We start from the raw sequence: 26,858 nt of genomic DNA, 5'->3' as shown, positions 1-26,858 counted from the left end.
GAGATGTGTAGAATCCAGGTCTCAAATTTTAGTCACACATTTCTTAAAAATACTGAAACCCTGGAAGTGCCAGCCAAAATCAGCGTTTTTATATAATACCATCTACACGCATAAACGGTGTGGAATGGTATGAATATGCAAGGCTGAGCGGAGCGTAATTGCACACTTACTGTAACAGTGTTATGGTACCAATGGGATGAATAAAGCCATAAACTAGTCATCAGTGTTGAAAGACAAAAACACAAACCGTAAAATGCTACTCAACAAATAAACTGTAACCAAGTACAGCAAATGGTGCCTTCAGTTACACCCTAAAAAGGGCCAACTGTATGTAGGACCCATGGAAAGTATAATTTTTCAATACCAAGTTCAAAAACAAGATCATAGTGTTTCATTATGTATATATATATATATATATATATATATATATATATATATATATATATATATATATAATATACTCGTTTTTATATATAAATCTACTATGAACAGACAGTAAATACACAATTGTCCATCATTATACAAAGTAGAAACATTTGCATCCCAACCCTCCCACAAAAACCCCAATCCAGAAAAACATTGTCATGTAATGTCCATTAAAAACTGAGTCTGAACCCTCATGTGTTGTGAGGTATGTCAGCTTTACCATGTAACAGAAAAACAGAGGAGAGAGTGAGCCAAGTGTACAAAACAGCAGGAAAACACAGTCCGAAAGTACAAAAAGTATTCACTGAAAGGGCAACTAAACCAGGAAGAAGACAGGGATGAGACGAACAAGAATCAACAAAAGTAGAGTAGTCATTGACAAATGTGTGTGGCAGTAATACTCATGAGATCAATGTCCTACGTGAAGTAAACAACAGCAAAGACCACAGCACTCTGTTTCTGTTCACTGAAAAAATACATTTAACATTTGATTAGCTTTTTTAGATGAAACAAAGACTGAAGGTAGTTGCCCAGATGCCAAACACACGTTGGAAGAATGGTTACAGACAGGAAGCTAACGTTTGCACACTGGCCCCACGGTGCGCAGTGGCTGGTATAGTCACAATCAGACATGCAGATGTTTTTAAAAGGAAAGAAGTGTTTTACCTACCAAAATGGACAGGCTGGTGTTTTGTATAAACCGACTAGTAGGGTTGGGCACTGAAAGCCAGTTACGTTTAAGACCCATATTCCATAAGCACTAAGTATAATGAAATTCTAACCAATCTTTTACCTCATGTCCTCTTAAATATTAAGATAATTATTACTGATTCCAAAGGATTCAGGTTTGTAAGGCAGATCTATTCAGTATTCAGTTTCAATATATAAACTCTTCTGAAACCCAAACCTAGAGGAGAATCTGAGCTACATGTGCTAAGTAAAGTTCCAAGGATATTCTTTATGCTTGGCCAACCCCTGTATTGCTGGTCAAGAAAAATTAGGATATTTAAAAAACAAACAAACAAAACAAACAAAAAAAACACCTATAAAAATATGAGTATACACTCAAATAGTTATGAAGAGCAGCTTGTGCTTCACTGTTTTTGAACAAATGTACACACACCTGCCTCGTAGCACTTGACATTTGGGGAGCAGATGTGCTTAACAAGGGGCATAAGATGTTGAACCAGCTGTGAGAGCCTGTGCGGCCCTGGAACACCCCTCTGGAAAATCCCAGGTGGTATGGCACTTGTTACCATGGAGAGACAGTTGTCTTAGAGAGGGCTGCTTCAACAGATTGGCCAACATGAGATTAATTCCTCTGCATCCCTCATTAATCTGTAAAAAGTGAGACTGATTTAAAATTAAAATGGTTACTGGTAAATCTGTGTTATATGCTTGTGGTTGTAAGTGGTTTGACTCTACAGAGATGATAGTCCATCATGCTTTGGCTTCACTATTGTCTAACTAATACACACAGTATGAACAGCATTCTAGTTTTCAGAAATCTTGTTGCTCTAGTACAGTGCATGCTACTTAATTCCTCCCTAAGGAGAACTGATGCCTATGTGATACATGTTTACACTGAGTAATACTAATCCCACCTTAAACTTCCTTTTAAACTGAACCAACTCCAACTTGTGGCTGGGAACTACCTTCCAAGCCGAGATTGAAAGTGAGGGGGAAAAGGAAAGATGGAGCTACAGGGAGAGACAGTAGGTTGGCTGTAGGGAATTATAGGTAAACATGCCAAGATCTTCCAGTCTATGTGCCAACAACATGCAGGCATAGGATGTCTTGCCAGGATAAAAATGTTTAAGAGGCTGGGGGAGAAGAGAGTTCATTCCCAAACCTGTATTTTTTTTTTTTTTTTTTTTTTTTAAGGCAGAGCTCTTTCAGTAAAGCTCAACAGAAAATCCACCAGGTTTAAAAAAAAAAAAAAAAGGCACGAGCGCAGTCCTTTTGGAATCAGAACACCTGCTGACATTTCTCATCTGTGATCTCCAACCACATTGGAAAATAGCAAGAAATTCGACCACTTTGTTCCTTTCATTCGGATGTCTTAAAAAGCAGGAATGATCCATCCTTAGTGCAGCGTCACAATCACATTAGCTCTGGTGGTTTTTATGAAAGCGAGAAGATGATGATAAAGCCAAAAAAAAAAAAACCCAAAAACAATAATGACATAAGTAGACGACTGCAGATCGTCTGCGCATGGTTCCAACTGGCGTTGAAAAAAGTACACATGTATAGTCTTTAAAAAGCACTGGCAGTCGAGGTTGTCATTGTGGGATGGTCGATTCATTCCTCTTATATCCATGGTCTTAAAGAAACAATACAAGACATTGCTGATGCTGATCAGTCTGTGCACTGCTGATCAGTGAATGCATTGGTCATCCTCAGTGTTCCGCTTCCTTTCACTGCCACTTATGTCAGCTCTTTTGTTCTCTCAGATGACAAGATGCCATCTTGTTATGGCGGGGGCAGGACATAGGAGTGGCGTTTAAATTGAAATTGACTGGACGAGGACACTGTCAAAGATAAAGTCTAAGTGGTCAAAGGCTAGGGATGTTTCTTTACATAGGAGCTTCCTCTTCCATTGGTTCCTCTTCAGCCCTGGGGATAATCGCATAAACAATGTAGTAACATTATTCGCTGACAGAACCATCACTGCATACATTTAAGTGCTGTGCATGCTATTGTAAAGCAATGAATTGCATACAACCAAATGTACAGTAACCACAGTACCTAAGGAAGGTGAAAAGAGACTATACAAATCTCTTTTTGTGTTGTTAAAGATCAACATTTTAATCAACACACATGTAAAACTTGAAGTGTATACTGAGTCATTATGTAATGGTTATTGTGATGGGGTGTCATAAACCAAACCCAGCAAAATATCTGGTTAATTCATTCAACATTTATCACCAGCTTGTTGGTAACATTGTCTGCCGGCTGTTTGGTTGTGTGCAGGGTGTGCAAAGTGAATTTATCACAGCTTTTTGCTGAAAAGACCTGCCTACTGCAGCTGAAACGGGGATTGAAGAGAGACTGGACCCTACAGGCCATCAAACCAAATCAATGAGCTTAAAGAGCCTAAAATCTGCAAAACTAGGTGCTAAATATGTCTGTCTCCATCACAGTGAACAACACCTTTCACGTTATACGTAACTCATTTGATTGATTAGATGTAAAACAATGATCAGTGGAACTTTAAATATACTACTAACCTAAGATTCATCAATCCTTTGGAACAACTATGCAACACAACGTACCTCTTTCCAATATGCTTGTTGGCAACAGACAGTGAGGCCATAGCGGAGACAGTCTCGGCTTCCTCTGCGTCACGCCGGAGAGCTTCGCTCAATGAGCAACCGAGTGTGGAGGCAGAGCGTTGCAGTGAGCACCAGTATTTACCTACAGAAGACCAGGACACAGTAAAAGTGCAATTAGAACACTGTGCTGACACGCAGGTTCACTGCCTATTCATTAGTGTGTGTAGAGATTTGATGTTTTTGGCTTTACAGGTTTTGCATGTGGACTTAATATTATGCAGTGACTGGATAGACACTTAATTTACCATCTGTTAAATTTCCAGCTAAGTAGGCCAATTACACCAAACTGTTGTTTATAATGATAATAAATAAGATGTAGAATGATAATTAAAGAGATGTAGATGCTGGTGCATGCTGTGTCTACATCTTAATAGTCCACTCACCGTGAGCTTCAATAACTTTCTCCATAGAGTTGACAGCATTGGCATTTGGTCTCTGCTGCAGCACCTCATCAGGAATGGGGTCCAACTGCAACAGAAAGAAAAATAATATCAAAACACATTTCCCGCTTCACATTCTCTACTGAAAGCAAAATGATGGTGCTGCATGTTTTACAGTAACAGCATTAAATCTTCCCACCAGCCATGTCTTGGAGATTATTTAAGACACTTGTGTTGTAATGTAACTGCGGCAGGGCAGACAACTTGGCACTGAACCTACGCGTATGGGGACAACCGGCTGAGTGCCCTCGTCTCGAGCCATTTATTAGATATAGAGGGTATGGCTGAATATGTAATTTCATGAATGCGACTGATGTGTTCAGAAACACTGCTCCAAAACCCTGTAGAAACCTCACTTGAACTAATGTGGTTCCCGCCTGGTTTAAAGGATCACTTTTGAATGTGGACTTCAGCCCAGTGTTGAATCACTCCAAGAGGTGGGGAACACGCTCGAGCTGCTGACACAATAGAAAATAGGCCTGCAGGTGCACACCTCCTCCCACTCACCAAGAGCTTTGCTACTCTTTGACACAAACTACAATGTGTGCTTTGTACTTTGTCTCACTCTAAGGATACATACTAGTACACACAGATGCATACAAATGGAAACTGCCTGCTCACACAAACACATATATGCATGCACACTCATGCACACACATCACACACATCAGGGAGTATTGCTAAGCCTATGAAACTCTCCAAGCCACAATTCAGAGGAAACAGGGCTATTCCCAAATGTGCCTTCCCAACCCGGAATGATTCAATTTCCCCTTTGGCCGACTGCATATACGACACTTTCTCATCCCATTTTGTCAAACAGGCTCATTCAGCTCCACATTCCAACAAAGACGACATGCATCCCTTTTCTTTTCAATTATAACCCCAATGGAATAAAGCACCAACTGAGAAACATGTAAAGAGACATTATGGTACAAAAAAAAAAAAAAAAGGTTTGGCCTGAAATTTGGGAGTAGAATGCCAGAGAGGAGGAAAAAGTCTTCGTTGGTCAGTCTCACTTGGCAAAGGCTGGAAGTTTTCTTTTAATTAAAACAAATAGTGTGTGGGAGGGGTTCGCGGGGGCTGAGGGAAGAGGCAGTCTAGGGAGAGGGATACTTTAATCCTGCTGTGGCACGACAAGCTACATCATGCACACAGGAACAGACAGAATTGCATGCACACAGACACACACACGAACACACGAAGACACACAAACACACACACACACACACACACACACACACACACACACACACACACACACACACACACACACACACACACATACATATATATATATATATACAGTTTGTGCATGAATATTTACATTGGGTTATTTGGTTTTTGGCTGACACTCTGATCCAGAGCAACGTACAAAAACGTCCAACAGCAGAGTAGGCTTGACTGCCTCATTGGCTAGAAAGACATAACAGGCAACCTGCAGTTTTTGTTCTGTGACTGTACATCAACCCCTCCATAGGTCAATAGTTTACCTATGTAATCACTCAAAGCCAATCTTTTTTTTTCATATTGCAACAGTTACAACCAGGAGGCAAAAACTAAGCCCTCAACTGCTATACTATTGACAAAAAGAGGTGGGTTGGCCTACAAAGTGAGCATTCTTGCTAAACTTGAGTAAGATTTACCACAACAAAACATGTCAGATAATTTCATGTAATATATTGAAAAACGATGGTGCTCAGAACTATGGTACATCATATAACAACGAAGCTTGCTTTCATATTATATAATGATACTATACATCACTTTTTCTATGAACCAATGAACACATGCAAAGTTTCACAATGTGAATTGTCCCTTTAAACTCCAATTATCACTGAAATCAGGTTGACTAAAAGAGCATGTTTCTAGTTACACTTGGACTTACATTTAGACCAGAGGGACTTCAGACCGACAATAGCTCTGCGTCACAAAACACAGACTTTCTTTCATTTCTATGAGACTGCTCCGAGACACAGTGGTGGTGCCAATGCAGAGGTCTCTGGCGAAAAAAAAAGGTTTCTTACTTTCTCACATGAATGGTGCAGTTCTACTGTTTCCCTTGCTATTGTGAAGCAACACGCCCACACCAACCCCTGAGCTGTATTAACACAGGGCTATTTTTGGTCTGAGTGCCTAATCAAAGAGAAACACTTAACACACCTGGGAGCTGCCCGGAACTGCCAGCTATGGTGCTCATCTCTGGGAAAACGTAAAAGGTTCAGCCCTTTGAAGTTATTTCACTTATGGAAGACAGCAGTACCTCTTCATCACTCCCATCTCAAAATTTCCCTGCTAGTCTGGGGACTCAAACCATAAATCTTTCGATCAAATCGTACTTTCCCAACCTTCAGGCTACAGCTGCCAACTTCTCACCATAACCTTAGCCAGTCCCAACCCAGCCCTACCCAGCCCATTCTAACCCAGCCCCCAGTCAAAGTGGGTCAGGGGTTCTCTGGGGTTTCGAGGAGTTCACCTCAGAGCAGAGTTGGACGGGGGCAGCCTGTCAGCTTGATTGACAGCTGGGCCTCTCGCTCATAAACTTTAATGGCTCTTGTCAGGGTACTCCAGGGGCCCCCACCTGGCAGGTAAGGCAAACACACATATGCACACAGACAGACATGAATGTGCACTATATAAAAACATACATTTGTCTGCCACATCGTCCAGACATTTCTGTTTATTGAGTTTGTGATCCTGGTTGTGCCTGGACTTCTGCATCTTCGTACCATTTGATGTGCCGCAGCTCTGAGAGAAGGAGAGACAAATGTCCTTTGAGGATGGTTTGCTGTCACTGTACTGACTGATTTCCGAGGAAGTCTAATTCTCCTTGTGACACGGCCGTCCAATGCCCAAGGTCCTGGCCAGCAAAGATGAGACACCATGGAAAGCCATGAGCTGAGAGTGAGGAATGTGCCCCGGTAAAAACATTCCTGAGGGAGGCTGAAACCAAAACAGTGGAAAGAGGAGGAATTCCACTTGTTCAGCAAAAGAAAAGCACACAAGGCATCCATTGTTTACTGTTGTGTCCGTGTGCATATGTTGGCGGTCACTAAAACCAGTTGATTATGTTATGCTAACTGAACAAGGTAACAACGTGTATTGTGCGAAGCAGGTGACCTTTTCGGAAAGTGTTGTAGGTTTGCCTTGTAGTCAGGGGGTGGTGGGGAATAGTCAGACCCAAGGGGGGACAGGTGAAGTCGAGCGTCTTACTGTAACTGGAGTGTAAACACACTGAATAACCTCACTCACAGCTGGTAACAATTAGCATATTACCCTGTTGTTTATCAAATAATTGCTAACAACCATGGTTCGAGCTGGGCCAACATCTGTTTGCGAGCAATCATCAATTAGTCCCGGGTTCAGAGTTGACTAGTGTAGTCGCCAATGCATCATTCATGAGCTATTTAACTAGAGAGACTTCACGATTACGCACTACAGTGGTGGGGGTGAATAAAAGAGCCTGTAAAGTCCATTCAACAATTTTCATCCCTCTCTTTCCCAGCTAATTTGAGCTGTTTTCAAAGGAAACCTAATGCTCATTATGGCAAAGCTTGTCTTAACCTGCCAATAAAAGCACGGATATATTTCTCACACTAGCAGGCAGTAAAACACTGGAAGTAAAAGTTACACAGGAGATGAAGAGGATATAGTGAACACCTTTAGGATGTTTTGGCTCCAATGTGGAGGCTGTCTTTCAAGACAGCCCCACAATAAAATCACTGCTCACATGATAAACAAAGTGAGATATTTGTGGCCTCTTAACCATCTATATTGTCCTTTGTTGCTTTGCTGCATTATGTCACTTCTAATAAATTTTGAACTTAGTACTTTGCACAATATAGCAACTCATCTGTCAGTCTAAAGCTCACTGGTATATGCATTACCATTCAACACATACTTTATGGTTTATATGCTATTGTTAGATCATAGATTTGTATTAAGGTGACATCTTGGGCTCTGGACACATTCAGACAATACAAACCCTTAGGCAGTTTGAAGCTTCATAAACAAAAGCACAGCTGACTGGCTATTCCAGCTGTGTCTCCACGCCTGAGCCTACTCTTTTGCACCATTCATACTCCAGCCAATACACACACACACATGCACAGACTAAAATATATCCTCTAAAAAAAAATTCAGACAAGTCCAAAATTAATCTGATTGTTGGCCACTTGTTGCCAGGGTCTAGTTTGTTGCTCAACATGGTGAAGCTACGATGTCCCTTTAGGCCTAAAATTTAATTAAGTATCGTCTAAATATTTCTCAATATTTGCCATCTGAGGCTATTACCAGACTGAACAAACGAAAAAAACAAAAAAAACCCCAAATAAACAAACACCAGACCTTTTTTCTCTCCCTCTAGCTCAATCCCCCACTGACGTTTTCCAGAAACTTCCACCATTACTGAGACCTTTGCTGGGATTATGATAAAAACACTTGCTTCCTGCCATTTTGATCTGATCAGGGACATTTTAGCCTCGTTTTTTTTCTTTGCTCTCCGTTATCAAAGTCCCACACAACTGAATGATTTGCCTTTGTTCAAACAGCTGACATCAATCGCTGCCAAAGAGCCAACCGGTGCAAGTCATGAGAATTCTGGGTCTATACTTAACTCAACAACATCTCCATCTGTGTTGTTCATCACTGTATCAAAGACATTTTCTGGCTAATGACGCATCCTGTAAAAGGATTTCTATCAGGCTGCTGTCATGATATCTTAAATGTTTTTTTTTTCAACGTGCCCCAAAAAGTAAAAAGCTAAAGCCTCATGGTTGTGACTTGTATAGTGTAGGAATTGCATTGTAAAAGTTGCATAGCTTTACTTCAGAGTATGGTTTGTGTTCAATATGATGCATGTTGCATTCTAGAAACTGTAACTCTGCACAAGAAATAAAATTACCTTTATAAAATATAAAACTATGCATATCAGAAAAACATGATTAAAATTCAGCTGATACTTTTCCAGATTTTGAAGAACTACATAGGTACAGCTGCTTTATAACAATAGTTTCCTCCCATCCAACTTCAAATGATTACTCCGTTTCCCTTTATTATCTGATCCCTAGACCTAGGCTGACCCTCCTGGAAGAGGTGTTAGGGTAACCATTTTCAGATGTGTACCAGTGACGGGGCCCTGGGTGAGAGGGGTGTCCTGCAAGGCTGAGGCAATTGACGCTCCATTCCTCCTGCCAATTTTCGAATTTTCAGCTCCCTGTGGCACCCATCCAGTGACCTCCTCCAAACCCCTGCTGAGGCCAGTGCTCTGCAGGCTTCTGAAACCGAAGAAGCAAGCCCCTTGGTCCAATTCATTCTTTTTCCAGCAGTGCGATGTTGTGAGTACAGAGAGCGTACTTCAAACTACAAGTCCTGAGTGCTAACCTCTGTGACAGCAAAAAGCCTCCGCCCTGCTGAGATGTCCTTGAATTCTTGGAAACCGTACCTTCCGTAATGGCAGTGTTATGTAGCTTTGAGTCATTGGTGGGAACAGTGCAGGTAAACACAGTTCGTTTATTAGATTAAGCTTCTACTTTCCCCACTTCTGCAAACTATGATCGAGCAGATCTGTTAGTTTCCTATGGTTTGCGACATAGCATAGTTTTTCTCTTAAGAATAAAGTTAATAACTTTGCCAGCGTGTTCTAACTATGTTCCAGCCTGTAAAATGTCACTTCAAAATGGTCAATCTGTCTGTAGTGGTGAACTGGTTGGTTGCAGGGACAGAGTTTTATCAATGTGATCCTGTGTTGTTGTTCTGTTTTTTTTTTTCCCTCCAGCTCCAAGATCCACATGGAACAAGGCCACACAGGTTTGAACAATTCCAAGAAGTCACTTATAGCCCAAGCTGTCTGGAGGGCTGGAACAAGAGTACTAGGGATGCACAGATACTTCGATGGGGCAGATACAGATTGAGAGCTTAACATATTACTACTTATCTAATCAATTACTTTCATTCACACAGGCTTAATTTGTTTTGAAGTTATGACTGAAATATAATTATTTTTTGTCCACTGGATAAATGGCGACTGAACACAACAATTATTTTATTTTAAGTGTGAATGCTTACTTTTGTATTCATGTAACATGCCTTTACAAGCACTGATGTTAGGCCATATTCAAACAAAGGCAAGAAAAACTAATTGTACAAAGATTTCTGCCACTGACTGCATTTTATGTTTTTCATTACACTGATGCATTATTACACCATATTATGATAACTATATGCAGTCAAACAACTATTCTCAACTAACAACAACTAGTCAACTAATCCGAACTGCAGAACCATCTGCATTTGTAAAACTGTTCAGAGTGTCTCAGTGGGCAGATAATGGCTTTAGCAGGTACTGTAGCCGTTCCAATGACAACCAACACTCTGAGGGTGTAGTTGTGGCTAGGCCTGCAGCAAGACTTGAGAATGGTCAATTTCTCATAATAAATAAAGTTAATGCAAGAGCATCAGTCTGAATATTCACTCTTGATGTGTGGTACTTAACACTTGGTGATGCACTTTACTTTTAGCTTGTATTGCTGAGATAAATGAGGGTAAAATTTATGCCAAGTAGATCACCATTTTCTCTCTTCACTCTTTACTTGACTTGATCATTATTTCTCTAAGAAGTGAATTTGAAAATGTGTCTGCACTGCTCCATGCCTTTGAAATTTGCACCCGCTATTCGCATTGAATTGAACTCAACTGAACTGAATTGAAATATTGACACATGAAAACTTTGTAAAAATGTTTTTTTTACCAAAACGCAGTGTTGGATCACAAGGAGACAGCTCTAATTACAGATGTGAAAACATTCAAAACACAATGAGGATGCGGTTATGTTCAATCACTCACGTAACTGTAAGACATCACAACTCATCTCTCCAACAGAGTTTCACACAATAGATACACTCAAGAAAAATAAAATAAACAAAGTGTCCAAGGCTAGGCATCAAACAGCCACCTCACTCCTCTCTGACTATATGCCTGAAAGCAAAGTTAAAAATTACATTACTAGCGGACTTTAGAGACAATCTCCGATGCTAGAAATGAACTACAAGCTGGTTGAGTTGGCTTGAGAGGCAGCCTGGACATACAGTATCTAAAAACAATACAATAGTTCTGAAATATCTATTCTGTATCACATTTCAGTAGTTCTTTAACACTAAGGCCCTGACAGATCTTGGATGCATAATCTGCGGAGAGAAAATGAGACAGAGCAGTCCATCCAAAAAAGCACTCCAGCCTCTCCATTAGATGGGAGAAAATATGTGGGCGTCTGTGACGAGCTGCTACTCTGTTGTGCGCCATGAATCACAGAGAGCCAATGTTTGCTCTGTTCCACAGCCCAACCTACACACTCCCACAATTAACCTTCTGCCTGGAAATCCTCTCCCTCTGACGTGCTTTAGCGTGTGTGTGTGTGTGTGCGTGTGCGTGCGTGTGAGTGTGTGGTGTTGACTTGCCAGACAGAGGCAGTATAAGAGAACATGAAGGCAAGATGGTTTTGGCTAAGATAAAATGGTCCTGTTGTCGAAAGAATGTACAAGCCTGTTCTGTGGAAATCTATGTAACAGACCATACCATTAGCCTGTACCTTTTTTGGGGTTTGGCGATTTCATTAATTCTTGTAACCATCATTGGCCATGTGTTCCCTCATGACAAAATTTGTTTTAAACACCATTCATGCGAGTTACCCAATCAGGGTACACAAACGTCACAGTTGTTCTGGCTTCAGATGAAGAAATCAGAAAAGTCTATCATTAAAATTTATGTTCATTAATTGCAGTATGTTGATTTTTATGAGGCTATAAATAAAGCTCATCATTATGAATTAATTAGAACAAACTTCTACATCAACATACTTGTCATTACATAACATTTGGCTGGAATTAAAATAAACTCTTTACAATAAAAAGGATTTTCTAGTTTTGAATTTATAGACTTGGATCAAACCAGATTATATTCTCTATATGAGCTATTTAAAGTGTATGCAACGCAGCTCCCATTATGAACCTCAGACCCTCGTTAATTTAACACCATAGATTTAATCTGCAACTCTCAATGTATCTGTTGAATCCTAGTCCCTTGCTCTAGGATATTTTGAGAATAATGCATGACGATATTTTGACAGTAATTTATCCCTTCTCCTCTTGGCTCTCATCTTACCTCATTGCCAAGCAGAGCAGAGACGCAGGCTTCAGAGGCATCACATATGGCTGTGAGGTCATGACCTCCCTCCAGGGCAAGAACCAACCGACCGCCCGCCAGACCCATCAGCTGCCTGGTCAGGTAGCCAAAGCCTGTACACACAGGAAATGGCAAAGAAAAAAAAAAAAAGGTAGAGAAAGAGAGGAAAGGAGGGAGGGAGAAAGGGCAAGAGAACAAGAATGAGACGGGGAAGCACTGCTCTTCAAGTTCTGACTTCCTTTTTGGATATTGATCAAAGAAAAGAGAGAGAAAAAGGGGGTTTGAACATGGATGAAGGAAGGGGTGACTGCCTCAGAGGGAGGAAGAACGAAAGAGTGCACTGTGGATTTACTATGGGCCAAAAAACAGGCCATAATATGAGCCAGGTTTAATTTTAATAAATGCGGCTTTGCGATTAGGCCTGGTTACAGCCTTTGATCTTTGTTTTTCAGGAGGAGGGGAGTTTGAATATATGCATTCAGCCATACTTTCTTCTCTCCTGAATTCTACCCATATCCCCTCTTCCTGCAGTCCTCTCTAAACTACCTATATAACCCCCTTCCAAACCAAGACCAAGAGATCTACAGGATGGTTTTAGAAGAGCTCGCTGGTGACACGCCAAGGTCTCAACCTGAATACACAACTCAGTCGCACAAAACAAACACTAGGTGTGTAAGCGTCTGTGTGTGCATCTACCAGTCTTTCCTGTTATCAGAAACAAGTGTGCATTGCACAGGGAGAATGGAATATACAGCATGAGTGCCATGTGTGAGATGTACAGGGTATGTTTTAAAATGTGCATGCATGATCAAGGTCTTAGAAATTCTTAAATCAGTTTCATACCTATCTACAAGACATAATATGATTTAGAAAAAAAAAACAGGAATAATAAACTGGATAGCTGTGGTCAGAACTTACATTTAGCTGTCAGTTTGTATCCTCCCAGGGGTGGAGCATGTCCATCTACCGCATCAAAGCCTGAAGATACTAGAACCATGTCTGGGGCAAACTCATTGGCAATAGGCATAACCACTGTCCTAGAGTAACCAATGGGAAAAAAACACAATGTCAACAAAATACTGTATTTATGTTGGAGGCTGTATCACTAACCAAGAATTGTGGCTTCGTATAGGACATTTAGTTTGATGCATTTGGTTTTTGTCTTGTTGTCTTCCACATGATGGCCAGAAAGCAGAGGTAGTTTAAAGATTCAGTGTCTCACTCAAAAACACTAACAGTATGGAGAGCTTTGTGATAAGTTAGGTTAAATGTTGTCACACGGGCTGGGGGCAGTCTCACTTCTATCTTTATTGCTCTGGATTTCATTAGCAGATATTCTTGCAAGAACAAGTGTCACATCCATTTAAGAGGCTGGCTGAAAGACAGGATTACTGGGGCAAAATTAAACATGAATTACTCCAAAATACATTAAACATATATTCCAAGATAAGAAACTGCTGCTTTGCCAAATCCAAAGCAAAATCAAAACCATCAAGCTTGTTGAGCCAAGATTTCAAGATTTCCAGATACCAATTTTTGGAACCTATTCCACATGAATGAAAACAGTTTGTTTTTTCCCACTACCACATTTCCAATACATGTAATTGTGGATGAAGCATGTGGAGCTCACAGCTGAACGTAGAGGGTGATGAAGAGGTACCAGAACTGAAGCACTGAAGGCACTATGAGCACTGGCAGATGTCTTCTGACTAGTTTCTGATAAAGCTACGCTAACCTTAAAAATTATTTTACACCATTTTTCTTCTCTGCCAAATAGTATGATAAGACCCTAACCCTAAAGTCGGGAGATAGTGTATATTAACTGAGAAGAATGATCAACTTGCTGCAGGCAAACTAAATGCATAGTGAACTCTGTGACCTCTGATGCCTAAAAGAGGATAGGTGGAATTTAAATGGACTATTATTAAAATATGTACAGTATATTGAGTTATCCCTTTAGTCTGCTTACTGTCCTTCTGATGAATGTAATATATGTTTTACCCTGCTAGAGATGCAAGTTATCATTTTTTTTTTACTGTCTATCAGTGTGTCTCTCACTACTTTTCTCTCCCTTTTAAGGTTTTCAAAGCAAACATCCATGTAGAACTTTTAAAGTTGGAAGTTTGAAAATTTGGAGGCAGTAATACACTGTCCTTCCATTTCTCCTTTTTCTAAAGGATCTTTCAAATAAAACTGCACATATGTGCTCTAAGTATGCAGGATAATTCTAACTAACTAACTGGATGGGTGTGGTGAAAGAAGGATGTTTGTGCACAACCTTCATCTAACACACAGCTGGTAGGGAGGGAGTGCTCGAGTGCAATGTGTCATACACAGAAATCAAATCAACACTGGGATCCTGTGTAATGATTCACTGCGAGTTGTGGATGGAAAATCCAGTCTGATTTATATGGTGAACCTGTTTGAAAAAACAAAAACAAAAAAAATACTGTGCAGTATGCATGTTTAATACTGACTCAGTTTTGGACAGAAAGATTAGATTGGATCCAATTTAATTTGGTTTTTTAATTTATCAGCTTCATTTTATTTTTTAGAGAGCTGGACAACAACTTTTCTTTAATAAAGAAATGAATCCGATTATAAACCAGGTTATTTATGCACCACTTAAATAAAAAATAATTAAACTATTGAATAGATAACTGAGTTTGGCATTCTGTAAGGGTATCTATAAAGTAGGACTCAGCAATAATGCATCACTGAACTAGTATATATTACATGGGTTGGCCTCCTGGAGGCTTGGATGACTTTGTATAAAAGTATAATGTGTCATATCATTCTGGTTTAGCATGATTTAGGATGTCTCACTTAGTTCATAAATAGTTGAATTTCCCAGATGGCATAACAAGTGGCTCTCTCTGATTTTGCTGTGGGATTTCAGGTTCGACACAGGAATTTTTTGGGGTCTGGGATATTTAGGCAAGCTGTGTTTTGGTGAGGTCTGCGAGTGACAGAGTACCACAGGGTTCTGTAGTAGGTCCCCTGTACTTTGCAGACCTCAGGAACAAGGTGCTGGTTTGCCAGCTGTGGGTGAGCAGCGTGCCCTGAACTCCAGAGGCCACCGGTTTTTCCATCTCTTGTTCACCACCAAATTATAACCCTCAACTGTGCACACCACACCCCCCACCACAACACAAAACTCATACGTACACACAGCTGTCTGAGGGAGAAGTGGGAGGTAGTATTAGGAGCTTTCTGGTAGTCCCAGACAGCAAGGATACACGGAGTGCATGCGTCACTGTGTGTTAGCAGGCATCTGGCAACATTTCAGAAGAAAACGTCATGCAAAGACGATGAATGAGCTTGAGTAAGAAAAGATAGAGATACAGAGAGCAAGAAGATGAAAGAGGGGAAGAACCAAAGAGCAGACAGAATATGGGCTAAAACTAAGTGAGTAAAGACAAGAATGAACAGTGGATGAAGGAGGTGAAAATATGTCAGAGTTATAACTAGTGTAAATGTGTAATTGTTCCAACATTTCATGGGCTTTAAGGCAGACAGCAGTCAATAACACAAACCCATTCGCCTGAAGACTTCACAGATAACTAAACAATTATATGAAATTAATAACCTTCTTGTTTAGGGAAGTTATTATTCTATTTTTCCGCGACAATTTCAGATTTTACAGCATATGTTACATATTTTTCTCCCCCTTTACGCCTACTCACAAACTTAGATACACACACAGTCTTGGCCCATTAACATTTGGGCCATAAAAGACCCCACACTAAAGGGAGTTGGCCACATTCGCTTAGTTGGGCTGACACACGATGCAGAGGGAAACCTTGACCGCCAAGGATACTTTGACCACTGCAGGCTTCCCTGCCCGCCTCCTCCAGCCTTGAACACAAACAGAGACAGTTCTAATGATGAAAACTGCTGGTGTCATCAGTTCCAGCCCTCACCCCCTGGAATAATATCCTGACATTTAAAGAAATAAAAAAGCCACAGTAATCAATTAGCAAACTGACATAAAGGGAAGCCAGTGTTTTTGAGGAAGACTAATTACGTGTGAATCAGAGGCTATGTATGTGGAGATGAAAAGGCTTTTTTTTTTTTAATTGAGGGAGGGGAGAATTTACGACTGAGCCGTAAGCTATGGGACATCCTGAATACGGAGGTTGTGATCTAAACCGCCACTCGTTCTCTCATTGCTAGATTTAACTGTGAATGGAATTACTTGGATAAGAATTTAGTGTAAACTTTTGTGTGGTACTGTTTGGTTTACCTAGCAACAGGTGTACATGTGTCAGCTGAAGGACGTTGGGTATGGATTTATATGTGTCAGAGAGTATGTGGGAATGTTGTGTGGGTATCAAACTTCAGCACTTTAGTATTGCTGTTCATTAAGTTGGGGACTTGTGAGAGAAGCATGGTCAAAATCAACGCAGCAGGGATCAGGCTCCAGACCATTAGATCCTACGCTGCCCATCTTCCCAAACCAAGTTAACCCTGATGACATTATCTGGGTTATTTTGTAAGACTTCAGAAAGCTTCTCCAGAGGACTTAATTTGCGATCTGGAGGGATAAGTTAAGTTTTATGACAGACGACAAAAATGAGACTCATGTAACTGGAATTAATGCTCATGTTTAGTCAAACAAAGTCATAAGTGTGTTACTTAATTGCTCAGTTGCTCATTTAGCTGAGCTACTGCTTCGGCCTAACTGAATAAGGACATCATTCTTATCCAACAGATAATGCTAAACCAGAGACAAGCAACGTCTCACTGCCACCACCTATGCCTCTGTGAACACAAAAAATATCTCAGTTTGCCCATTAAACCCTCTAAACATCTACTGTCTTCTACAGACTACTAATTTCATGACACTCAACTTCAAGAAAGGCTTTTCTTCCTGTGATCTGCTCTGACCAATTATTTCTCTTCTGATTCTCATGAGTGCTTTCAGTTTTTTGGCAATTGTCATCCAACATGATTTCAAGCGCAATAGAAATGTATTCATACAGGTTAATGCAGCAGTAGGTTTGGCATACTGTTAATATTTTCGAGCCAAGGAAAACTCCTTTACTACAGACTACTCATTACTTCAGTCCTTAATTTATCAATTTCCACATCTTGATTATGCATTCTGATCCAATGTACTCTGATCCAAAGTTTTTAAACACAGGGATAGTAGTGAACCACTGGCTGTAAAATAGACAAGATAAGGCCTTTCTGACCAGATACAATCTGCCAGTATTTACCAGAGCTTATTAACAAAGGTTTCTGAAGGTATGAATTGGCCAAACCAAGAGCCATTACCCCTGGAGAGATTCAGCCTCATTCATTCAGTAAAGGGCTGGGCGAGGTCGGTTTTAGAAGAAAATACAGATGCCGTCCTTTGGAGGGAGCAGTGCAAATCAAACCAGTAAACAAATGGTTAAACTGCAGTGCTTCAAGGCTGTCCCCCTCCGTTCATAAAAAGTAGAGAGCGAGTGGAGAGAGAGAATATGAGAGCGAAAAACTCACACACGCACACTTACACTTCAAAGCTCTGTCATCTGGTGCTGTGTAGAGCTGGACTGAATTAACTTTAATTCTCCTCCTCTCTCGTCTTTCCAAGTTCATGGCAAAAGATGGAGTTAAAGGAGGAGGTGAGAGAGAGAGAGAGAGAGAGCGAGAGTGTGCTTCTGGTTTTCATTAGGGCCAATTTTCTTATCTTTTTTCTCTGTGCTTTCTGGAGGCTCAGACTTGATCCCCTGCAAATGCAACGTGGCACAGGCCAGCGGACGAAGGGTAAGGTGCCGGCTGCAAGGCACGCATCCCCTCCCCAAGACAGAGAGGGAGGAAGGAGAGGACCACAAAACACAGATAAATAAGGAGACTGAAAGAGAGAGAGAGAGAGAGAGGCTGTGTGTATCAGGTGTCCATCCACGTGTCTGTCTGCAAAATGGTTCTACATATGTAAGCACACTGATGTAAAAGCTGCATGTGTGAGCATTTGTGCAGCTGTTTAGCTGTGTTATTGTGCATATTCATGCACTTCTATGAGCTTGTATTTAGCATATGCATTTGTATATATTAATGGCAATCCAGTCTCTGTGTTTGTGTCATTTTCTGTTTACATGTGTGGCAGATTTACAGTATGAGCTGCAAGACAGGTTCGTTGCTGTCCTGTGGGGCCTATAAATTGTCCAATACTCCTACAGCCTCGGGGAATTAATGACGCCAGGGTCTGAATAGATACACACCCAATCTCTCGTTCTCCTTCACTTTATATCTTTGGACCTCTTCCTTTATGCAAAGAACACTGATTTAAGTACAGCTTCTTCACATGCACGCTCACTCAGATGCATGCATGCATTCACTCCTGAACAAACACACACATACCAAAACTGTATAAAAAAGTGGTTCCAGATTTGTTAATGTTAATAGAGTGGGCTGGTTTAACTGACGCACAGTCCACTACTAATTAAGTTAAATATGAACTGATTGGGTCAAATGCAGATAGAACATCAACAAGAGTTTAGGGGGCGCTCCACCAATTTGACACAAGAAGTTCAGTTCACTCGTCCTGCGGAGGACTACACAGCGTGACTACACTACACAAACAAAGTTTGAAAAAATAACCTTAATGATGTCATTAAGGTTATCTCAGCTTAGTCTTGAGACTTAAACGTTTTAACAAACACCCTGCATTACAAACTGGAGGTGTGGTGTTTGAAAGAAATGTGCATTTAGAAGGAAATGTCTAATGAACGATGCTACTGAGTTGCATTAAGGGAGCTGTGTGTGTGTGTGTGTGTGTGTGTGTGTGTGTGTGTGTGTGTGTGTGTGTGTGTGTGTGTGTGAGAGAGAGAGAGAGAAAGTGGGACTACATATCAGGATATCTGAGCCTCCGCTGCATCACTTTTTACCGTTCTTTTTAAAATCTTCCTCCTGTGAGTCCGCCAACGTTATGGCGGTACAATACTAAATTGCTGGAGTATGCCTTTGGAGACACCAATTGTTATTGTTATTATTAACACATTTTTCAAAATTAATAAACATAAATAACTGTAATTTGCAAGTGTGAAAACTGTATTTTCTGAGGCTAATCTGCTACACTGCAGTACTGGAGTAAAAATGACACATTCACTCTCAGCCATCAGTTACTGTTTTAATTAGAACACAAACGGGGTACATTGTTAATAAAATAGTGCAAATAGTCAGAATGTGTAAAATTGTCATAAGTTTAAGTTTTTATTGTCAGTGTATTTTGAGTTCAATCTAAACTAAATGGAACCACTAACAGTTGCCTCCATAGCACGAGAGTTGCCGTGGGATCAAAGAAAGGTGCGTAGAGTTAATTGGCAGCTGCTGTTGTTTTAACCAACTTTGTTGTAGGGTTGTAGCAGACAACTAATTAAGCTTTCAGATTAAAAAAGACCTCTTTCTTTTCAGTACAAAATTCTTGTACATATATGTTTCCAATCTTTTAGCTAGATGATACCATGACATCCTAGGGGGATCACGTAGGGGTCTGGGGTGACTTTAAGGGCTAAAGTTTGATTTCGGGGGGCTTGCATGCCGAAGGCTGTGAGAAGACAGTGGCCTTCCGGCCAGGTTTTTAGCTCAGGCCAGACGGACACACAGTCACAAAAATGAGTTCACCTTCAAAGAGTGCTGGAACTAATCCTGCTCCTTACCAGCTGTATGAACCAGCAATGGGTAAGAGACATGTACATGTATGAGCGTCTGTGTGTGTGTGTGGGAGAGGTTATAAATAGCCCCAGACAGTGGACCTAATAGAAATCAGGTGTGACATAAGGAGGACACAGCTCCTGATAGACCATTTGACAAATAATGTGCTTCATAGTCAAAGGCTAGAGTATAACTGGGAGAATTAAAGTGCTGCTAATTTTTCACATATTTAGTGTTAATTTAGTGACAAGGAACTACATCCACAGTATGACCATCCAGTGTCAAATTCTCTGTAAAGCAGCAGGTCAGATTATTGTCTTACCGGAATGCAGCTAGATACTCTGCGTCACCCATGGGAGGTTCCAGTCCTCCAGTAAAGGCGATGTTCACATTGAAGCCTACACCTGGTCCACTGCCCACCTAGAACGCATAAACAAACAAACACAGACACACGCGCGCACACACAAACAAACACAAACACACACACACACACAGACGGGTTTTTAATTCTTAAATTCAGACAGACAGGTGCAGGGAAGCAGAAGGACAAACTGGTGGGCCTTCCCACCTCGTCAGGTGCTCCGCTGCCTGGGAAGAAGTTTCCATCATCATAGCGATGCAGTGACAGGTAAAGAACACTGGGGTCAGTGAAGAAAGCCTGCTGGGTGCCATTTCCATGGTGAACATCCTGGAAACGTCAAAAAGGGACAGGTTAGGGCAAAACTAGGGCAAAAAGTAGGGAACTAAGAATGTTCTACAGTTATATTAGCCTAGACATTCACTGTATTGCTAAAACACTCAACTCACACTCCCCATGTATTACAGAAGAAAGAAAGAAAATTAATACGTTTCACAGAGACAGGGCCATCAACTCCTGCACCTGCACTAAGACCAAGGAAATGACACTCAGAAATTCTAATACTACAAGACAGTTAAGTCTGTGTCTCAGCTGCAGCCAGTTGTGATGTCAAAAAGGGATGGCCAGCAGGATTCAATAAAACATTCAACTTCAATGGTTATTAACTTTTGCCAACAACATGACATCAATTAAATGACCTCACTGTCTATATCCGAAGAATGCTTTAATACACCGAACTTAAAAATGTCCCTGTTGGCTTGAGGAAGAGTGGCATGACAATGAGTTTGCTAGCTGCACTTAAAGTCCCCCTGTGACAGACAGACAGGAAATGAAAAGGCCCTTCAAAGGCTTTTGGGAATGGCCGTGACCAGCCGGGGATGCTGCTGAAGAGCACTACAATGGATACGACCGAGGCTTTGTCATACCCTCTAATGAAAAAATGTATCTCTTTTGAAAAAAGGGACAGTGTCTGACCTAAATAGCAGATCTTTCGAGCCCCTTCTGTCTCACACGAGCACAGTATATGGGGCTGGGGTATATGGATGGTGGGCTGTTCTAACAATTGAGTTTTGAACATTTGTGGACCCAGTGGTCTGATGGGAACATACACCATTCTTGGGTATGGCTGTGGTTTATATTACGATATTAAGATATCCTGCAGAACACTTTCTGAAATATAAAAACTACTGAAAACACTCAACACAAATAAGATGTTCAACTGCCACCATAACAACAAACCTTTAAACCCACTTACATGTATGATTCAATGGCAGTTATACTAGCTTGATGATAGGGAATACAACTTATATCAAACCACTGGGAATGCTCTGTGAGCTCAGAGAAAGAGGTGGTTGTACACGTATGCATTTGTGTGCATTCTCCAAACAGAACAAACAAACACCCCACTGTGCTGCCTCTGGAACTCACCCAGTCCACAATGAGGATCTTACTAACATTGAGCCTCTGCTGCAGGAGCTTTGCTGCAATGGCGACTGAATTGAAGTAACAGAACCCCCTGAGAATGGACAGTGAGAAAGAGCACAATAACAAGTCAGGGCTATTAACTTTTTGAAGTGATATTATATATAAAACCTTGATGAATACTGTACTAAAACAAGGCGTGGCAACACTTTTATGTCTGTTTACAAGATGTGAGAGTAGAGGGAATATAAGGAAATATGCACTGAAGGGAACTGAATGTAAGGGAAAAAACTGTGGGAAAGAGGAAATCTCTGCTAAAGTTGCGATGATATAGGCCAGATTGGATCTTTTTCTTTGGTCAAATTTCCAATTTTCTTACATAGGTGTGCTCTCTTCAGCATGGTGTCCAGGTGGTCGAACTACAGCAAAACCATTCTGTCAGGGAAAACAAAAAATATATTCATATTACACACAGATACATAAACCGTCATAGTCCACTGAATTTGGTTGTATCTGACCATAACCCTGCTCGCTTTAATGTAATGATACGTTTTCTCTCTCTTTGAGAGACTAGAGGGTCAGAAGATGTTGAAAAATCTACCTTGCTGTCACATATCCACTCACATGCACAAAAAAAACACAGATGAAATGAAGCTCATTTTCCCAGCCTCTTATTTACGCTATAAGGAAAATGTAGTGTCAACATTGGGTTGCACAACAAAAACACGCAATAAAAACACCACAAAAAACAATAAAGATACATAGGGTAAATTAAAAGCAAGTTAATTAATTTAATCTCATTACCTTCCTTCTACAATGTGTGTCGGTCAATATCAAACTGAATACTCTCACAATTATTCTCCAAAAATGCCACCATGTCCTAGTTCAAGATTTAGAACTGTTTCTTCCAGGCAGAGTAATTCAAAAGTGTGCACCCACACACACACATACACACAGAAACAGATGCTTACATCGGGTCAGTTAAGGGGAGCTTTGTTACGGCAGGGACCAGTGGGACTTGCAGCAAGTGTTTTTGGGGCTCCCATTGCTATGTGGGGACATTAGATAGATGTTCAGGCTGATGTAGAGTGAGGCAAGCTGGACTAATGATGTTGAGTCAGCTGCTGTGGATTAGCAGCCACCCAGGAGATTATTGTAGAGACAACTGCCTTAGCTGGTTTGAGGACACCCGGTTACAGCAGGTTGCATACTACGGCATGTACATAGGCGAATGAGAGACATGGGTGGGTACATTGTTTGTCTATGCAGAGGGAAAAAAAAAATAAAAAAAAATCAGTGGATTAAAATGGACATGGGAAGTGAAATAGAAACAGCAGATGGAGAGAAAGAAATGTGTGAATGTGCATGCGCCTTGAGTAGATTTATGTCATTCTGTGGAGTTCAGAGAATTGTTGGTGCAGGTGGAATTTGGTAATTTGGCTGTGGAGGATCCTCAGAGGACCATCTGTATGTTTGTAGGCATGTGTGAGTGGTCATATTTACACATGTGCACCCATGTGTTAAGATCAGGTTAAGCCGAGGGCAAGTCAATACCTGTCAACGTCAACCCTCATTGGAGTGAGTCCATATCATTCACGTTAAAGCTGAGTTTTTCCTCCCGGGGTGCGCACGACATTTGATTTTCCTTTTAAACTGTGATATTACCAATCACACAATGTGCTATATAGAAAGACCAGACCACAACGTCTTCACAGTAATTATGCCCACATGTAGAAAAGGTACGGAGTGCTTGCCAAAAACCATGTGGGTATTAGTATGGCGTGCTACTGTCTCTGCAAGGAATGTCATTAGTCTGTGGTAATTTGGTGCTAAGCTAACGCTAACTGCCACGGCTGCTCCGCAGGTGTCTGTGGTGTAATACTAATAAAGCAGGCCTGTTAGTGGGGACTGTTAGCATTTGCAGTGCCCGTGTGCTGGGCCTCCCTGCTGGGTTCAAACAGTAAGCAGCCATTGCCACAGACACAGGAAGGCTGGCTGGTGGGCAAGGCATGATGGGGGTGGGGGATGTCTGTCTGGGAAGTGCAAACAAGACTTTGGGAGAGATGATTCTCAAAGAAGGTTTCTCTTTTCTCCAGGTGTTTGGAGGATGAATAGTGTGTGTGTTGGGTGTAAAAAGGTTTGATTAATCCATAGGCAATACTTTCAAATGCACATTTACATAATTACCCATAGTGATGCATAGAGCATTTGCTCTGCCTTCTTTTCTCTGTAAAGGTTTTTGGCTGTTTGAAATGTAACTCGGCTGGAAAATGGAACAAGGCAGTCGAACAGGACAAGCAGAATAAAATTAAACCCTTCAAAGTTCCAGTCGTGGACTTATTTAGTTGGGATTCCATCTGAGCTTTGTTTCAAGTTGGCGCTTTCTTAAAGGTTATTAAATGCACACACAGAATTATCCACATACAAAGGCCACACAGAATGATAAACACAAAAAATCTTTTAGTCATTCGAATCTGTACAAAAACAGCCATGACTCTCATGTGACTCCAGAGGGTATCCAGACTAACCTTCAGTTCTCCTGATGCCACTTTGAAGACCAGCTCCACCACTGAGCCAACAGCCAGACGAGCTGCACTGGATGAATGGACCTCATTCCAAATGGTGTCGCTGTCCACCTGCAAACACACACACAAACACACATGCAGTCATTTGTTGTTTATATCACTTTTTTTTTTTTTTTAAAAGGAGGCAAAAATATGCAACTTTGTAGTGTTTTCCATTTATTTGTGCGAGTTAAGGGATATTTGATGGTGTGGTTTACAGTACTTCAGTGTGACAGGAATTGTAAAACAGTGAGCACATTTGGAAGCATTTAACTTGTAAAACAGAGAGAATCTATGAGGTAGTAAGACATACTTAGAAGTTTAATCATACAGACAAATGTTCAGACCTGCATGTACTAGAGCAGATCTCCTGAACATGTATTTTAGTGCACCAGAAGGAGCGGATGGATACTGTGAATCTGTGTTTTAAGCTGTTATTCACTAAATAAAGTTTGAATTTGATTAAGATGAAAACATAAAATATGTCTTGATTCTCAACGGTTAAGCACTGTCATTAATTGTATTTTCATAGATGACAATTTTAAAGGTTAAAGTAACATTACATTTAAAAAAAAAAAATTAGTTATTAGTGTTCCAGTGTGTGGCAAGTCGATGTATAAATAAAATCAATATATATTCAAATTGATGGTTATAATGGATTTAATGGATTTAAGTCCTGGTTGAAAAACTGGAAATGTGGAAAATCGCCAAATTTAAAGCTACTGGACTGAAATATTCACTACTGGCAATTTTCTACTGACTTCTAATTTACCTAAAAATGGCATAGGACTAGAAGTCTTGAAATATTGGAAACAATATGAAAGTAGTACAAGTAAGACTCTGCTCTGTTCTAAGATTTTGATGAACTGAAGAGGAACAAAGTTTAAGAATAGTTGGGCCTTACTGCATTTTTTAAAGTATTTCATAGAGTGAAATAAGATTTTAGGATTGATTGGTGTACAGTATGTATGTCGGTGCGTGTGTATTTGAGTATGTTCCGACACAGGGCAACCATTCAGTGGTCAAGCCTGATTAATGCTGAGGCAAGGACGATCCTCAGCCCCAATCACGAGAGCACATCCACACACGTACACACATGCGTATACTAGCCAAATGGACCACAATATTCTGCGTGATTGATTGTACACAGGGCCGTGCAAAGGATAATATATACACCCTGCATCAGGCATGGCAGACACTGCAGGCAGATGGAGCACATGATAAACACAGGGAGAAGAAGCTGGCAGGGGAAAAGAAGAAAAGGAAGCTCTGTGTGTCAGTGTGTTTGAACTGTACACACATGTGCGAAGCGGCCGATGCCAGAGTTCTAGCGAGGCCTTCTCATGTAAACCTGGGGCTCTTCTACTTTGAATATGCCAGTCACCCATTCTGTCAGACAGCCGGCCTTTTCACCCACACTCACGGCCTTTCAGTCAGTCAACTGGGCTATTGGTAAATTTACCCTCACCACTCAGTCAGCCCCTCCGTCCTTCAACCAGTCAGTGTGTTAACCGACTTGACAGCTTTTCAGGCCGCAGACCCACTTTCCTCTTGTCTCCAGTGATGGGAGTGATCAAGGCTGGAGGAAGACTCCATAATAACATCCACCGGGAAGACAAGAGGCTCTTTTAAAGTTGTGCCAAGAAAGATTTGTCATTAAATAAAACTGTGGAGCATTTACTAGAGATTAAAAACTAAAGAGGAGGGAATGAGGAGGTATAGAGAGCATTGGTCATGAGTCACTGATGGAGCTGAATGTGAAGAGAAAAACAGGGAGTAAGTGGAAGAAAATATCTAGTAGCTGAGTCAGTGAATGAGCGACCAAGCAAATGAAGAGTTGAATCATATATACAAGTCAGGTTAATGAGCACAAATAGATGCCGTTCTAAAGCATGTTGATGTTAGTTTTGCCTCGAGCCAGGAGTGGGACACAAGCAAGTCAGGAAAAAGTGCATGAGAAGCTGTGTGTGTGTGTCTGTTTGGGTGTGTTTCAGAGGTAGAAAAGAGCGGGAACGTGCTGGTATGACGGAATGATGGTTCTCCAGAGGCTGACAGCTTAATTTCAGCCCCCTTCCTCTGTATGGTGTGTGTGTTTGTGTGACTTGTATGTGTGTGTGTGTGTGTATGACAGGAAGACAACAATTTAGTCCCATTTGCCGTTATAAAGAGCAGAACAGAGCAGCGCAGAGCTCGGGCTCTTCTTGTTCCCACCACAGCAGCAGCAGCAAGCCCCGAGGGAGGGGAGAAGGAGGGAAAGGGAAAGAGAAAGCGAAAGAAAGAGAGATAGCATACTGATATGGAGGAAATATAAAAAGGTTGTAGAAAGAGCAAGTAAAGGGCAATGTAGGTATATGTGGGTGATGGGCTGGCCTTTGGAAATCCTCAACATAGTGAAAAGGACAAAAAAGAAAAAACGCACGCACGCACGCACACACACACACACACAGGTGTAAGTCTGTTCTAACATATCCATTTCAAAAGACAGCACTTCCTACTC

At 41.0% G+C, this 26,858-nt stretch overlaps 1 protein-coding gene across 4 annotated transcripts in view; it reads right to left on the bottom strand.

Moving 5' to 3' along the window:
* Nucleotides 1-2,352: 2,352 nt before the first annotated feature.
* Nucleotides 2,353-26,858, bottom strand: part of hdac4 (histone deacetylase 4) — a 120,723-nt gene continuing 96,217 nt past the window's right edge. For all 4 annotated transcript variants that reach the window (XM_040148628.1, XM_040148632.1, XM_040148630.1 and 1 more), the window contains exons 19-28: nt 24,326-24,433; nt 22,177-22,232; nt 21,804-21,891; nt 20,586-20,705; nt 20,340-20,437; nt 13,295-13,413; nt 12,356-12,489; nt 4,145-4,229; nt 3,702-3,843; nt 2,353-3,042 (exon numbers count right to left, since the gene is read on the bottom strand). In XM_040148628.1, the coding sequence (XP_040004562.1) occupies nt 3,003-3,042; nt 3,702-3,843; nt 4,145-4,229; nt 12,356-12,489; nt 13,295-13,413; nt 20,340-20,437; nt 20,586-20,705; nt 21,804-21,891; nt 22,177-22,232; nt 24,326-24,433 (990 nt within the window). In that variant the 3' untranslated portion in view covers nt 2,353-3,002. The remainder of the gene's footprint in view (nt 3,043-3,701; nt 3,844-4,144; nt 4,230-12,355; nt 12,490-13,294; nt 13,414-20,339; nt 20,438-20,585; nt 20,706-21,803; nt 21,892-22,176; nt 22,233-24,325; nt 24,434-26,858) is intronic.

The sequence above is a fragment of the Xiphias gladius genome, chromosome 16 (genome assembly GCF_016859285.1).
Source record: "Xiphias gladius isolate SHS-SW01 ecotype Sanya breed wild chromosome 16, ASM1685928v1, whole genome shotgun sequence".
Taxonomy (NCBI): domain Eukaryota; kingdom Metazoa; phylum Chordata; class Actinopteri; order Istiophoriformes; family Xiphiidae; genus Xiphias; species Xiphias gladius.
This window is presented reverse-complemented; position numbering and strand designations above follow the sequence as displayed.